Source organism: Aptenodytes forsteri, unplaced genomic scaffold (assembly GCF_000699145.1).
Source record: "Aptenodytes forsteri isolate BGI_AS27 unplaced genomic scaffold, ASM69914v1 Scaffold3, whole genome shotgun sequence".
Taxonomy (NCBI): domain Eukaryota; kingdom Metazoa; phylum Chordata; class Aves; order Sphenisciformes; family Spheniscidae; genus Aptenodytes; species Aptenodytes forsteri.
Window position 1 is genome coordinate 2,281,350 of NW_008795283.1, and position 16,092 is coordinate 2,297,441.

At 45.8% G+C, this 16,092-nt stretch overlaps 1 protein-coding gene across 1 annotated transcript in view; it reads right to left on the minus strand.

Moving 5' to 3' along the window:
* Positions 1-205: 205 nt before the first annotated feature.
* Positions 206-16,092, minus strand: part of GALNT16 (polypeptide N-acetylgalactosaminyltransferase 16) — a 34,923-nt gene continuing 19,036 nt past the window's right edge. The window contains exons 9-14 of the mRNA XM_009279285.1: positions 13,474-13,600; positions 12,426-12,518; positions 10,194-10,277; positions 9,011-9,152; positions 7,510-7,626; positions 206-343 (exon numbers count right to left, since the gene is read on the minus strand). Coding sequence (XP_009277560.1) covers positions 206-343; positions 7,510-7,626; positions 9,011-9,152; positions 10,194-10,277; positions 12,426-12,518; positions 13,474-13,600 — 701 coding nt within the window. The remainder of the gene's footprint in view (positions 344-7,509; positions 7,627-9,010; positions 9,153-10,193; positions 10,278-12,425; positions 12,519-13,473; positions 13,601-16,092) is intronic.

Genomic DNA, 16,092 nt, shown 5'->3' on the forward strand with positions numbered 1-16,092 from the left:
TTTCAACAAGTCTCCTCATCCCTCTCTCACCCCCAGCTTCTTCTCTGAAAAGCTCAAAAACACCAAGTGCTCAGCTGAAATGGCTTGCAGATGGGCACAATGAAAACATTTAGGGTCAGACATACAAAACCATTCCTCCCTTCCCGATCCCCCTCTGTTCCCAAAGTCTCATGCACAAAGAAACAAGGAGATCTCTGTGCTACCATCATGTTGCTTGTAGCAGCTCCCACTGTTGGCCAGGTACATCTGCTTGGCAAGGGTTGGTCACCACTCTCCCAGTCTGGTTTTCCAGGCAGAGACCGCTAACAAAGTGTTGAATGAAACTGCCTTTCATCTTCCACTTCTGTGAGAAGACAGAAAAGAAACATGCTGTTACTTCCATTTCACCAGGGAACTGTGTGTCCAAGCTGGAGGAGAAAGGCTGAGCATAAACCTCAAGTATAGCCCAACAACTGGGGAGACTGAAAATCTGGGTATGGGCAGCATCTCCAAAGCACTGGTTTTCTGTATTAATGATACCTGGAGTTTGAGTTTAGCTGAATTATAGGGCTAGATATTCAGAAGCATGGAGAAGGCAAACAACACAAAAATCAGCAACTACTGGCATTTTCAAAAGCATATTATATTCACAATTTCCCTGCCATTCTTTGTCCTGCATCTCTAGGCACCCAGATACCTGTCAAAACCTGAAACCCTTCTATGGTTTCTTTCCAATCCATAGAAAGCAAAGCATTGAAAGCTCTCCCAACATGGAAAGCAATCCATCCACAGAAAGCAAAAATCACACTTCCTGCTGCTTGACTACATTGTATCTCTCTCTCTTCCATGTCCCCTCATCTCTCCTCTCATCAAATTCAAGATTTTTATCAGTACCACATTGAAAGCTCTCCATAGCTCTGCACCCTTCTCAGCTGGCTCTTCTTCGTAATCTTATCTGTCCTGCCAACATTTCAGTTTATATGTGTCCATTTGACAGCTTCTCAGTACATATTGCTCTGCTTTCTGCAGTGCTGTCCTCTGAGTCTGCTCCCCTCAGAGCATATCCACAAGGTCCCACATGCAACCCTTTCCTGAAGGTCCACTTTGGTTGTGCTGCTTTCCAGGAAACAAAGCATATATCCTAACCTTGAACTGCAAATTCTGCTGGGAAAGGGCTGTACCTTCCATCCCTGCTGGAAAGAACTGGGACCACTGTGGCTGATAGTGAGGAGAAAAAAAGTAGAAACGAGTCTGTGGACTTGGGATCTCCCAGGTGAGGCTGTGCCATTTCCCTCCAGTGGGGCACAGCTGAGATCAGCAGGTTATTGGATTGAGTGCTCCAGGCTCCAGGGATTTTCCCATCACTCTTTTCACAGTCACGCAGATGACCCAGTTAGAACTAGGGTCTGGGCGTTCAGACAGTAAACAGCTTAGGAATACTATGAGGATGTTTTGGCTAACCCGTGAGACTGATGAAGAAAAAGAAACAGCTTGACAGCACTGATGGACCTCAAGGCTGTTGCAGAAATGATATGCAAAGGGAATAAAAAAATTCCTGCAATATCCAGACAATGTCAAAACTTACCAACATTTTAATTCTTGGGTAACACAGCAAACATTGCCACATGCTGCGTGGTTTAAGACATCCAGTTATGTTCACATATTGCTGGCAACTCTCCTCCAAATCTGTGTGCTGGTTATGTTTCTTGGAGGGCAGGGCAGCTGCAAAGCCCAGAGTAATCCGTTGCTCCTGTATCACATATTCCTTCACACTAAATACCAGAGGCAGGATCACTTTGCCAGCACTGCTAGCCCTGACTGACAGGATACCACTGAAGGAGAGCTCTTTGTGCAGCAGGAAGAAGCTGGTTTTAATAGGCAAGGGGGCAGAGGAATGTAGTGATGATGGAGACGAAGGTACAATGCAGTCTGTGCACTGTAATGCCATCACTAGCTGCTGCAACCCAATGCGTAGCTACACAGGTCCTAGAGCCATCTGGCTCTCATCTGGCAGAAGTCTCCCTGCAAACAGCTGAGGAAGAGTTAATACCATAAAGCAGCAGCTGTAATGATGGAGTGGAAGGCAGGAGGCCTTCTCCCCTGGAAAGCAGCACACTGTGCCGAGCTGGTTCAGTCTCTGCACAACAGCCTCCCCACCACTGTTTCCCAGGGTCACAGACACCTCAGTGAAGAGACTTTTGACCTTCTCCAAAGCACACCTAATGTGCAAAGGGAAACTCTTCCTTGCCCTCCACGCCCCCCCTCCACCTCTCTATACTTGTGAATTCCCAGCCTCCTCCTTTGCTTTCCTCTGTGCATGTGCTAGAGAACGCCCGCCAGCCATCTCTCCCACACGCCCCATAGCTCACCAGAAGACCCTGCTCTAAAGGAGTATGCTGTTATGAGATTTGAGATGGAGGACAAGGGCAATTACCAAGAGACACTGGTTTTCTTCTCCCCCCTAGCCATTCAGGAGAAAACTAGCACCACTGGGAGGCTCGTTCATGTTATTCCTCCAGATCAGAGACCCGCTGCTGTGTCATCTCTCCATGCTGAGCAGGTACCCACTGTGATGTCTGTAGGGAGAGTCTACAGCAACAGACACAGCAGGACACCAGCAAACACTCACCAGAGCACATTTTCTGCTGCTAACAAACTACACCAAATCAATCAGCTTCTTAGTGAATCACACCACTGGAAAGCCCAGCGAGCGTTTCAAGTCATCCCGGATCCCTATGTTCAACAGAAAGTGGGGCGAGGATGGGGAAGGGGGAGGAGAAATGCTGAAAAGGTGACAGAATTGAATATAAGGCTCATCTGGGCTGCAGGGAGGTGCCATGCATGGAGCTATTATAAAGCATACTGACAGTAAAAGCCAAAGCAGGGCTCCTCATCTCACATGGAAGTGGTATTTTCAGAATGATGGATTCTACCCTTTCTGGTCAGAAACTGTGCTTTGCTGCCCTCTGTGAGATACCAGAGCAACTCCCCTGACTTCACCTGAACTTTTCACATGACGCCCCTGCCTGACTGCCAGACCACAGCATTACCAAGGACAGCCCAACGCCTAACCCTGTAGGGACACATCATATGTCAGACCCTTGAGAGTGGGCAGTAGGAATGGGTGGAAACAGGAGATAGGATGCTCATCTCCCACTGTCAGCCACCTCAGAGCTGGACAACTTAGTCTAAACTAGTCACCTGGTGACATACTTATGGAGGGGTCCAAGGTACAAGCACCTTCTGGGAGGGCCCAGCTTTCTCCACAGACCACAAGGGGAGCCTGGACAGCTAACTTTTAAATGACAGTGATGATGCCCATCTTTAGGAAAACCAAACAGACACCTCCTGCATACGCAGCCAAACATTAGAGGGAGTCCTCTCCTCTCCTACACCCAGACATTATGACTGGCCTGTACTTGGAAGGAAAGCTTTTGGAAGATATAAGCATTGCACAATCTGAAAAATTTTGGCTTGAAAATCTTCCTTGGTCTCCCTTTCTTGTGCAGATGGAGATAATACAGTTTACTGGTCACAGCAGGTTCGGAGTGGAGATGGAAAAATAAGAATCTGTATTTTCTTTGTAACATTGTGTCTTGATCCTCTTCCCCAGTGTCAACCAAAAATTTCCCCACTCTTTTGTAAAGCTCTCTCTCCATCTTTATTATCTATTGTTGTAAAGTACTTTGAGGTGACTGGATAGAGGCACTCCATGTGCAATTACTAAGAGAAAAGTCAGAAACAGCCCGTCCTCTTCTACCCAATATATACAAGAGCAGAAAGTATTTACACTAGTGTAATTTTTCAGGGTAATCAAAAGTCAGGTGCTTCCAGAACAGATAGGTTTTCACTCCTTCTCTTTTCTGATAGTCTATATAAAATTGCATTTGTCTGCACTTCAGGTAATATGATACACTGAGAAGCAAGGTGGGAAAAATTTCCCAATCACGTCTAAAGGCACACAGGACTTCAAACAGTGTTTGTCTCACAAGAAAACTTAGTGTCCTCATTTTCAGGCTGGGGTCACATTCCTTCAGCACATTTTAATGAAATATGGCTGTTTAATAGGATTTCTCAGCATGCTTCTTGTTCTGTTGGGAAATACTGTGCCAGTGTTTCTCATTTTCTTTCTCCTGTTTTAGTTTCTGACTCTCACTTTGCCTTCTATTTGTCCTCACTATAGTACAAATTAAAACGCCACTCCCACCGTCAGTCAGAGCCAAAACCAAAGCTAAAGGCAACAATTTATTGTGCATTCAACTAAAAAATGCTATTCTCCAAATAACATTATGGATAACATCCATCTGGTTTGAAATCTAGTTCTGATTATGCAGAATAGCTCTTGGCTGGTCTTCTGCTAGTGGTGCCAGCTGTTGCTGTTGAATGATCAACGGGATCATGGTGCCAAATAGATTTTGTTCCTGGTTCCTTTCAACCCAAGGGAGAGTAGTCTGACAGAACCAAAAACCATCTAAATTTTGACCATTGTCTCGTATCCTCCTACTTGCAAAGTTCTAGACTTATTTTGAAGTAATACTCTAGATACAGCTCATAATACTGTAAAGTCTCCACTAGAGTATTACATATATGTTAGATGGACTGTTGTTAGCACTCAAAAATAACAACAAAATTATCTGCCCTGTGGACACGCTTAATGCACAACAGCTGTGTAGCATGGGCACAGATTCAGTATGTTTGAAAACAGAAAGCAACTTTAGGAGCTGTATGGTGCTGTCATAAGGATCTAACCAATCTGCTCTGGTGACACTAAAAAATGAAGCCCCATCTTGTGTCAGAAATCTTGCTTTTGCATCACTCAGACGTAGACATGAAGTCTAGATCCAGAAAAGTCAAAACGTCTTCTACCACAGGCCTCTGATGACAGTGACACCAGAGATGTTCAAAGATGGGCTTTTCATCATGCCGCCGTCTCCTCTTAAGATATTGTATGTGTGATGCACGTTGCCCAGGCTCACCCCCTTCGATTCAGACCACCTACTCGGGGCTTTTGCTTACCACCTCCACCTCTCTGAAGTAGCTCAACTTCCCTTCCTCGACTCCCACTCAGCCCCTCTGACTTTCTGAGAAGCCCACTTGAACTGAGGAGTGGCTACACCCATGTGTAGTTTGAAAACACTGCTCTCCCCCCAGCACTCACACTTCGGGCTGTGAGTACCCATGGGGAGACAGGCAAGTTGTAGGGCAACTGAAGGAGTTTGTTCCCTCCAGCTTTGCTCTATCATTTCGCACTTCAAAGTTTCTACAGCAGTGGCCATTTCCTTGAAATTCAACCTCCCAAATATCAGGAGCTGGGCTTGGATGACATCCTAGGCAGGGGGTTCTGCAAGCTGCCAACCCAGGAAGAACAAGACTCCCTCTCTGTCTTGGCTCTCTGTTGCCAGAAACACGCCTTGTCAGCCCAGACATAAACTCTCAGATGACCCCCATAAAAGTTGTTAGCTTCACTTTCCACTCTAGCTAGGACCCAGCAGAGAAAGAGTCAGTTCCCAAAGTAAGCAGAAAACATTGCGTTAGATGCAGGTGGCCCCTCTAGAAAAGAAATGGAGGAGAGAGAATGGGATAGTTTGCAAAGATGACTGACTTCAAGCTAATTAAAATCCAATGTCAGTATTAACAACAATTACTGTGTGTTTATGGAAGGAAGGGACCATAACAACGTTCCCCAAGAACACAACAAACTTGAGCATTGCAAGTAGAACTGGCTTTATAAGCAGAAATCTGAAATGGGCGTTTGGGACTTCCAAAAAAACCCCAACATTTCAGAGCATTTCAACCCAAATTAGATTAAAAATTCAAATGCACTTCTCCCACCTCATCCCTTCAGCCGCAAAGTAGTTTGGAATGGCAGCTGTGATTCAAATCAGTCTCTAATTATTTGAAATGCTTAAGCAAAATCCTTGCTTACAGTCAGTTGGCTAAATCATCTGCTAGCTCAAGTCCTTGATTTAAGTGCAGTTTGTTCACATAAGGTAATGGAAAACAACAGCTCACATCCTTAAGTGTGTGTGCATGTCTTTATAATGAGCCTGTATATAATCAACACATCAAGGCTCAATAAATCCTATTCCAGCAGCAGAATGAGCCTGCTTGTGTTAGTGTGGATTAATCTCTCTTCTGTCTAATAGGGCTTGTACTCCACCCCGCTTCAGGGGACCCTTGTCCTTCCATGACAGGGGAGGCGAGGAAAGACAGCTGATTTTGGCAGCTGCTAGGGTCCTCTCTGCTGCCAGGGAGGAAAATGTTGCAAGGCACCTAAGGGGAAGCAAAGTGACCTAATTACACAGCGAGGGGGTGAGTGATCACCAACAAGAAAAAGGAGCAGGCAAGCACAGCTCACCTGGGATATCCTTGCAAGGCTAATCTGAACTCAGAGTTTTCCCAGCGTATTCACGGTGACAACTCTTCAAGACATTTCTGCATTAACCAGCCCTCCAGAGGAAAGTCTACACAGGCTTTCCATAAATGGGCAAGACTGGATTTCAGTGCTTTCTTTCAGGAAGAACTACATTCAGAGATTCGTATAGCAATAAAAAGTACTGACAAAAGAGGATGCTGCTGAGGACTGGTAGCAGGCTGAGCCGTCTCCTACCTTTGGGCTATCAAAACAATAGATGTGTCAGAAAACACAGAGCCAGCATAGCCTTAGATGACAGAAAATGTGTTCTGTTTTGGTGTAGAGGGAAGCACAGGAACTAGGGATAAAACAAGCCCAGTCCACTGTCTGCCAGTGCTATGTTGTCACCTGCTGTGTTTTGCCCAGTTCTGATAAAAAGGCACACACATCCCTGTGAGGGCACCCTGGCCATTGCAGAGGCCATCTCTTACCTTGTGCTGTAAGGCAAAATGACTTATGTGTCCTGACAGATCAGGGATGCACATCTTGGAAACAGCATAAGAGTCACAGATCTGCATTTTGTTGGGAACACTGCATTTTGTTGGGAACACTGCTGCTGTGTATTTTTCCTCAGGGAGCAGTTTGGGTGGAACATACGGTGCTTTATGTCAGTCGGTATTTCTCGAATGAGTTGCACACACTCAGTTTTAGAGGTCTGTTCACATGTCCAAAGACAGCACAAAGAACACAGTTCTCTCACTTCTAAATAAGTAAACAAATGATAGTACACACCGCCCTTCCCTTGGGTATCTCAAAGCATTTGCTGTTTATCTACCCCTCTCTGATGCTGTGCTCCATCCATGCACTGATCCAGCTGAACATAAACGTATAGAAGGAGCGAGGTCGGGGTGCTACTGAGCTGGAGCTAACCACACGGCCGAGGGCCCAGGCAGAGCAGACTCCCACACCCCAGTATGGGTCTGTGCTCCCCGCTTTGGTTCCGGGCAGTCTCATACATCCGAGCTTATGAAACACACCAGAGAGGGAGATGCAGAAGAATGGAAGGGCCTTTTATACACTTTGATAGTACTAGGTTTGCCCTTGCAGGCTGCGCTGATGTAGGAACACTGGTATGTAGCAATGGAGGGATTAAAAACAGGTGCACAGTTACCTACCTGTCTGCCATCTTTTTGATTGCAGGCTTCCAGTGTGATCTGAGAGCCAGTAGAGAAGGAAGTAATGGAAAGACACTTGTCCTGCTGTCTAATTACAGGGTCACTGAATACCCACTCCTTTGGCATAAGAAAAAAAGGTTCCATTAGGATCATAATGGTTATCAGATGAGGGAGAAAGAGTTTTTTCTATCAGGTATTTCAAAAACTTGTATCCTTTGTTCAACTCTTACCAAAGGCTCCCTGGGAAGACTATGACAGCAGTCTTCACCTGATCAGAAGTTTATGCTCAGGCTTGGTGCAGCATGACTATTTCAAAGCCTGCAGCTGGCTCCCCATACCATCTGAGCTGTCTGATTAACCTTGGATCCCATGGAACTCCCTGCTCTGCAGCTTTACAGGTTTAGGCCTACAAAGCAGGGAGGTCCCTGATCCCTGATTTACATGACATGCAACTGCTTCTGCATATATTTTACACAGCAGATATGTTCTGTAACAGGTATCTGGGACCTATAGACTGTCAAGTGAAGCAAAACACATGCAAGCATATCCACGGGCTAACATATATCACCAGCACACATAAAGCACAAGCCACTTCATTTTTCCCTCCTCTCACTAGATGGATACCTAACCCAATTAACTATTATTATTATACTTTCCCCAAGGAAGAAATACAAAATGCAATAAGTTTCAGAGATTTCAAACGGTAACGACATGGAACAATGAGTCAGATTAAATGGCATGTTGAACACTGGCTGCAAACTGGTTTCCAACAGTTAACAGATGTGAATATGTATTTTCTGGCATAAAATATCCTACTGTGACCCTTAACTTTCTCAAGCTGCTTCCCTGCTGCTTTCAGTCACCAAAAGAAGAGGCTGAGTGCAGATCATCAGATGGTATAAACCAGAACAGCTCCACTGCAGTTAGGAGAGCTGCACCAAATTACTGCAGCTGTGGTCTTAGCTATTTAAACTCTGTTTGGGCTTTATACTGAAACACATCTGTAAAACAGCACAATTCAAACCATCTGCAGCTACAGCTGAACCGGCAGACCAAGGAACGTTTCTGATCCTGGGAAAATCTCTTACCCACGTGCCAGGGTACTAGCCAAGCACATCCCAGGACCAGTTCTCATGGGTTGGACGGTGAAGCAGAGCACACCCAAGCGACAGTCTGAGTGGGAACAGCTACATGATTCAAACCCTGGTTGCATGCCTACTGCACAGACTAGTCACACCCCTGAGCGTTCAAGCGCTACCTGTTGTCTTTGAGTGATCAAACCCTTCCCACTCTATGCCTGACTGCTGGGTCTGTTGAGCCAACCGAGCTCTAAGAGATGGGCACAGCTTCTTTTTCTGCTTACTGTTAAAATCATTAACATGGCCAAATTCTTCTTCATTTACCTCTGTACAAACCCACCAAGGCCAGAGATGCCTTTTCATTCACCAGTAATAAAAAGGGCAGAAGCAGGAGCAAAGCACCAAACTGAAGCCTGCCTTACCTGAGTGACAGGTGGATTGTTCACTGTTCCTTTACAGATTCCCATGCCAGCCAATGTATTCCCTGTGGTATCCTGTGCCCGAGACTCCAGGCAGTTTCCTCCTTGTTTAATTATTCCTGGAATCAGCTCCTTTTCAGGAACCCTTGAAGTAAAATAACAATTGCATGGCATTTCGTACACAGAAATGTCCAAAGCACACACACATTTAGAAGGGCGTAACTGGCCCCTTACTGAAACATAGTCCCCTTTATTTGACAGAAAAAGAACAATACCATGCTAGCTATCCACTGGAAATGCCTGGAGGAGGCAAAAGTCAATTAAGAACTTGGTCAGAGGGCGGGTACCCTTTTGTTTTAGAAGGCATAATGTGCTTTAGGTGCACCCCAAGCATTTCAGTGTGATGTCTCTTCTGAAAGAGGCCACTGACAGTAAAAAGCCATATCTACGCTGATTTATCCTGCTTCTGCCTCCCCCTTTTCCAGAGTCTTCCCCCCAGTGCTAGCACATATTCACTGTCTCCTTGGTAGCAATACAGGAAAGATCTGTCAGGGCCAGACTACAGCTGGATGTTTTAGCCTTGACCCATGTTAGCTGCAGACTTTGCTTGACTGAGATGTAAAGATATGTTGCCAGGGTGTGTTAGCTAGCAAGTGCTAACAACACAGCTCTACCCAGGCTACCTCCCAGCAGAGCAATGCCACAGCACTACTGCATCCTGACCTGTGGCAGGGGAAGCCACAGGCACAGCTGGTTCTGGCATTCACTGGGGCTTTCTCTGAACCACCCGCACCTCTGCACTGAGGCTGTCCAGCTCTACTTGGCTCAACTACCTCCAGGCAGAGCATCCAACAGGCAGAGACCAAGCCTTAACGGGGAGGGATGTAGTGCCCTGGCACATGCCTACACCCCACACCTCCGAAAACACCACTGTTGCACATCTCTGAGGGACAGCTGTATGGGACAGAGCAGAGGGCTCCCAGAGGCAGGAGCAACAAACCTTTTGCAGAGTTGTTGTGATGATACAAGCCAGGAAATCACAGGTTTCTCACCAAAAAGAAGAACAGAGGAAAACCTCTTCCAAGCATAAGTCTCTCTTTTGCCCACTGCCGCCAAGGCTCAGCTTCTTGTTGTGACCCACCTCCCAGATCCTTCAGAGATTTCTACAAGTGGAGAACTGACTCACTTGAGCTCAGGGTAGACATTCTCCAGATACCACTGGAAGGATTTACAGTTCAGTTTGCGTCGCTGCTCCACTCGGTCTGCAACACTGGAAACACAGGCAGGTTGTTGAGGATAAGGTAGTGAACAGGAGGGAGGGGAACAATGAAGATCGGCCAGGAGGTTTGTGGGAGACTATATGACTTTTCCTCCTTACTCATTCTCCCACCTAGTTGTTGCTGCGTTCAGAGCACTAGCAGTGACCTGAGGTGAAACGGAGGAGAGAGGCAAATGGCAGGAAATAGAAAAGGAAGACATAAACACCTTCAGAGAGCAATTCCTGCACTTCCTTTGGCTCAAAACGATGGCAGGGCCCAGGTCTTACAGTGTTAAATAATACATTGCAGAAAAACTAGTGTAGGACCATGAAAGTGTTTCTGCCTCTGGGTACCCCTGTAGAGGCATGCCATGAAACTTGCACAACCATCAGCCTCTGAAAAGGCCTAGAAAGTGTTGGTGCTCAGGTATATACAAATGGTTAATCTCTGTGTGCTAGAGGTGAGGGAACACAGCAGCAGCTCGAGGCTCTGGCTGGGTTTCAGACCTAAAGAACATAATTATTTGTTCTTAGGCAGTTTTGGGAAAGGGGAGGAGTATAAGGGGAAATGAACTCAGCATCCCGGTAACTGTCTGCTGCAGTAGTCCTCCCACTGCTGATTTGCTTGGCTTTAGCTGGCTGAAGAAGAGGACCTCCCTCAAGCAGTCCTACTGAGCAATGACACTAGGGACGGTGACACTCTCCTCTTCAAGCTGTACCCTTGCTCCTTGCCATCCTCAGCCCACAGAGGCCACTGTACTGCCCACACTTCAGGAGAATGTACTTAGATCCTATATTCACATCAAAATTGTGGGGAAGGAGGGTCCATTTTAGGCCCAGCTGACAGTGATGGTGTCAGAGGCATTTGCATTCTAAAATCTAGATTTAATGCAGGTTCACAGGACTGTTACTACAGGTCAAGAAATTGCCTGAAATCAAATCCTACAGCTCCGCTCCAGCTCTTATTCAGCCAATGCTGCCAGTAAAGCCACTAGGAAGTCTGTGTGAACAAGAAGTGCAGGCTTTGGCCCTAAAACACATTAGCAATATACCCATGTCCAATATGCAATAGTCTGGCTTCCTTCACAAGCAGTGGGGTTACTTGCTATTTGGCCCCAGCCCAGCTGCTGCTGTCAGCTCAAAGACAGATAAATTAGGTAGGCAAACCTATTTGTACAAAAATATGTAATGCATCATAAGAATAAAGCACAATGTACAACAAAAAAGTGTGTGTGGGTCAGACCAAATCTGCTTGTCATCAAATAAGCAGGAGATGCCTCATTACCCAGTGCATGTAGCTACACATTTGAGATACAACCACATTTGCCAAGTCCTCAAGCTGATACAGCAATAGCCACTTGTTCACAGGCAGATATAATCTGCAGATATAACCCACAGATATACACCACTCTGGGGATTTTTCACGTTTATTTGGGAGTTATAGGGGTTTGTCAGCACAGAGAGCAAGCTCTCCCCTCATCCCAGGTTTTGGTGTCCATCACTGATTTCTGGGTCACAAAGAATGCTTAAGCCCATAACAGTGAATCCCATGTGGCCTGGAGACAGCTTTAGCAAAGGTGCTGTAAGGAGCACAATTCTGCATAGAAGTGCGCTCAGCAGGTGCTTGAGACGAGTCACAACCAGATTGTGTTTCTAAATGACATGTCTCACCATTGGCCACGCTCTCTCCTGCCCTACAAACCAGGCAAACCACCCATTCACTCATCAGGAAAGAGGGGAGTGCACCAACTGCAACCCGCCCCATGTGCTAGCTAGCCGTGCTTGCCCCAGGATTCTGCATCCGCACAGGAACTTTGGATCAAGCTCTAGTAACTGCATAGCTCACATTTCCAGAGCAGTTGCATACTGTGGTAGAAAATATTCTTATCTATTCACTTAAAATGTCTGTCCTTTTAATTTCATTACAGATCCCTTCGGCCTTCTGCTAACAAATGATTTATGCAGGGTTACTGGGGGAAAAATAAAGTGAATTAGGATCAAACCTTGTTAGCCAGACACTCAAGCTGCAACCTCCCTGGCAAGCCAGCCATTCAGAGCATCTCTGTTTCCCACACTTCACCCCAGAGAAGATCCAAAAACTATTCCTTGCTAGCAAGGGGCTTACCAAAACCCTCCTACCGAGGTTTGGGGGCAGCTTACCTTCCAAATGCCTTCCCAATGGCAGATGGCCGGGCCTCATAGTAATACTGCTTGTATTCATCCATCCACACCTCTGCTGTGCGCTTGGTGTTCCTGCATGGGGATGAGGAGATGCTTTGCTGAGTGCTGCTGGAGAACCTGCCCTCCCAGCAAGCAGGCACTGGGTGGGCAGACCCAAGGCCTGTCTGCCAGGAGGGAGTGGGGGACAGTCCCAAACGTGAAACACAGTGGGCAGTACAGATGGATATAGATTGAATGTGTTAAATCTACAAAGCCTTGCAAGGATGCTTCAGTTCAGAAGGTAAAATTTTAACAGCCATAGTTTACCATAATTTTTTCACACACGCTTCCTCTGCAGAGACACCTGGACTGACTGTCACCACCACCCTGCTTTACAGTATTAGATTAGAATAATGCCACAGAATAATTCAGCTTGGAAAGCACCTCTAGGTATCACCTGGTCCGACCTCCTGCCCAAAGCAGACTAGCTTCAGGTTAGGTCATGTTGTTCAGGGTCTTGCCTGGTCGAGTTTTGAAATCTCCAAGGATGGAGATTTCACCACCTCTCTGGGGCCCTGCGCCAGTGCTTAACCGCTCTCATTGTGAAGCACTTTGTCTCATCTTTTTTCTCTTCCCATCTGTCCTGCAGTGGAAGTTGTCCTTAGGGCTTGTCTCAGAGCATATACAGCTCAGTAGGATCTCTGGACTCAAAAGCAGCTCAGAGACAACAAAAATGACTAAGCACTGCTGATACACAGGCACATGTCATAGGGCAGTATCCACGAACGGTCAAGGTCTCTCTCTGGGGTACTGCTCCCCACCTCCATTGCACACTGAGGAAAAACAAGGCGCACTAATACAAACAACAGAGAGGGAACAGGTTTTGTTCACAGAAAACAGCAGCTCATCCTTCCCTTGAGAACAGATGCTCAGCCACAAGCTGTTCTCCTCTGTCATCAGGCAGAAAGACAACAAAGAATTCAGGCTTATTTAGACATGCCAAACATCAAGGTGGCCTGGCTGCTACCAGGAACTACCCAATACCTACTTGATGTAAGTCAGTGCGTTGCCCTCAGGGAAGTCATAGGGATGGCGCTTCCTGAACACGTGTCCCACTCGACTGCAGGGAACGATCTCCAAGCTGCCACCGCACATCCACACTCGGAAAGAGAGCTCTGGAAGAGACCCCAAGAGTCATACAGCTGCAGGCAGACCGGCAGCATTTCCAAGAAGGGCAACTTCAGCAGTATGCCTGAAAACCTTGCCCCTCTGCTCTAGATCTATTGCCTGCAACAGCAAAACCAGGAAAAGCAATGCCATGGTGAGAGTGGAAAAACTGTCCTCCCTTTGTTAAAATGGAGGCAACCCTTGCGGCTCAGAGACTTCCTAGCCTTTTCCAGTCCCACTCCTCTCCTTGGTCCCCCGAGCATTTCAGTGAGACACCTTTCCCTTTGACCAGGTCCTTGTGGTTGCTGTCAGGCCTTCAGGATGGCATTTGGCAACAGACTGAGATCACCCCCACATGCACCTTGTTTTGGACTTCTGTAACTCTCCAGCCTTGCACGTGGATGGAAGAAAAAAAGAAGAATTCACCATGTAAAGCAAATCATGTGAGGAAGAAAGAGCGTTTAGGAGACAAGGAGAAAGAAGAGAACAAGATGAGGGCATAGGAAGTGAGTCAATGTCTAGAGCAGAGTCCTCTCCCTCATACCTCCATGTTATCCATCCTACAGTATCTTGTTGTTCTTGCTCTCTTGGCTATGTTAATAAAAAAAAAGTGGATGACAGTTTGTCACCTGTTGCCTCTGCTGGGGGAGCTACTGAGAGCAGAAATCAGCCTAATAGTGTGACTATAAAAATATGGAGAGAACCCTGCTACTTGAAGAAATCCAGCTGGTCCTGAAGCTAAATTCAACATTTTGTTAAAGGATTAGAAGAACATGAAGCTTTGATGTACAGGCGCTTATTTGCATCACAGAAGAGATGTGACCTCGCTCAAGCTTACGGGTCTGTCCTCGCAAGTTTAATCAGTGCCACACCAGAGGGGTTTTCCACTTGCATTTCATGTGGCGGTGAGAAGAGAAGAAAAGAAGGAAAATGAAAATTAGCTGGGTAGTTTGGTAGTCCTTACCAAAAGGGCTTCAGATTGTGTAGACTGATTACTTCAAAAACTTTACACAGTTGGGATCTCCCTCCAGTAATGCCTGAATTGTGGGGCTCTGATGTTCAGAAATGAAAAAGAAATTATGTATCCAGATCTAATGGCTGTTTCAAAGCATGTACACATACTAACATCTTCCCAACCTTCATCTTTCTCCACAGCTTTCCCCTCTAGCTCCCGGGAAAGGTTGTTTAAACAGTGTGTTTTTGTGGGGGGAAGATGGTGTATTTAATCTAGCTTCTAAGTAAAAAAACCATTTTATTAGACTGTATTTTGTGGCATTTCTTACTAGCTCTTTTCTCTCCCTGACTCTTTCCTAGAGCTTATTATGTTCAGTCTCTTTTCAACAGGGAGTTCCAGCTTCGAAGAGAGGAAGGGCTTTAAAAACAAAAAAAAGGCCAAGACATAAGTTTCTGTCTGGTGGTGTGTCCAGCTGGCATTTACTCTCCGGGAACGAGGTTCTGACTCACTCCAGCCTATAACAAAAACAAAACTCTCAATCTAGCATGTGTAACTTAAAGTGATGTCCATTTCCCAAGAGAGGATTCCTCGTGCCACGTTGATATCTCAGGCACACAGACTGCATGTCCAGGTTTGTAAATTACAGAATTCTTTAAAGAAGGGGCAAAAGAATGCAGATTTTGGGCACAGAAGAGAAAATGGAGATCAAACATAGCTTATTAAGGACTTTCATCCATCCTCTGATGGAAAGCATAGGAGAACTTTTTGCTGTATATTTTCCAGGATGTGACCTAGTCCATATGTGTTTTAAATGACATAATCACTGTGGCTTTTCCCCATCACAGTGGAAAAAAAGGGGTTTACCAGCTCACATCCAGCTGGAAGGATATTTAGGCAGCTGGTAATTGCTGCCTGATCATTTCTGTGTACCTGCTGTGTGCATAGAGCTTGTCTGGCTCTGTGCCCTTCCCATACATTCTCTTATCCCGTTTCCTCACAGGAAAAAAGTTTCAAAGAAGTTTATTAAAAATGGCCTTCATGGGCAGGGAATGGCCCATCTCGCCCACCAAAATTAGCCAGAACCATTCTCCCACCTCACCTGCACATGGTGACCTTATCCAAGCAGTTCCTTTCCCACTCAAAATTGTAATTTGTAGTAAAAATAGTGTCTCAGAACATTATCAACATTTTTCCTTGATCACAAAATCTAATTTTCAATTAAGTATGGAAAACTTTTTTTAAGAGGGTAAATTAACCATTCTGACTATTTCAAGGAAAATTAATACTTTTTGTTGTCAAATACAGGTTGATCTCTACCCCTCTGCCATGCAACAGCAACAGGCTCGATGTAGAAGCCACTGGTTGATTTGTTGCCTCACATTCTGCTGAAGAGTGGAACAAAAGTTAGCTTTAAAAAAGAAAAACAGTCTGTTTTGGTTTTAAGATACCTTCCCATTGTCATCATCACAGTGGTGGTGTGGCAATGTGGCTCAGGGACAGGCCCCATTAAACAGAGCATTGTGCATTTAGCTTTGCCCTCTTAAG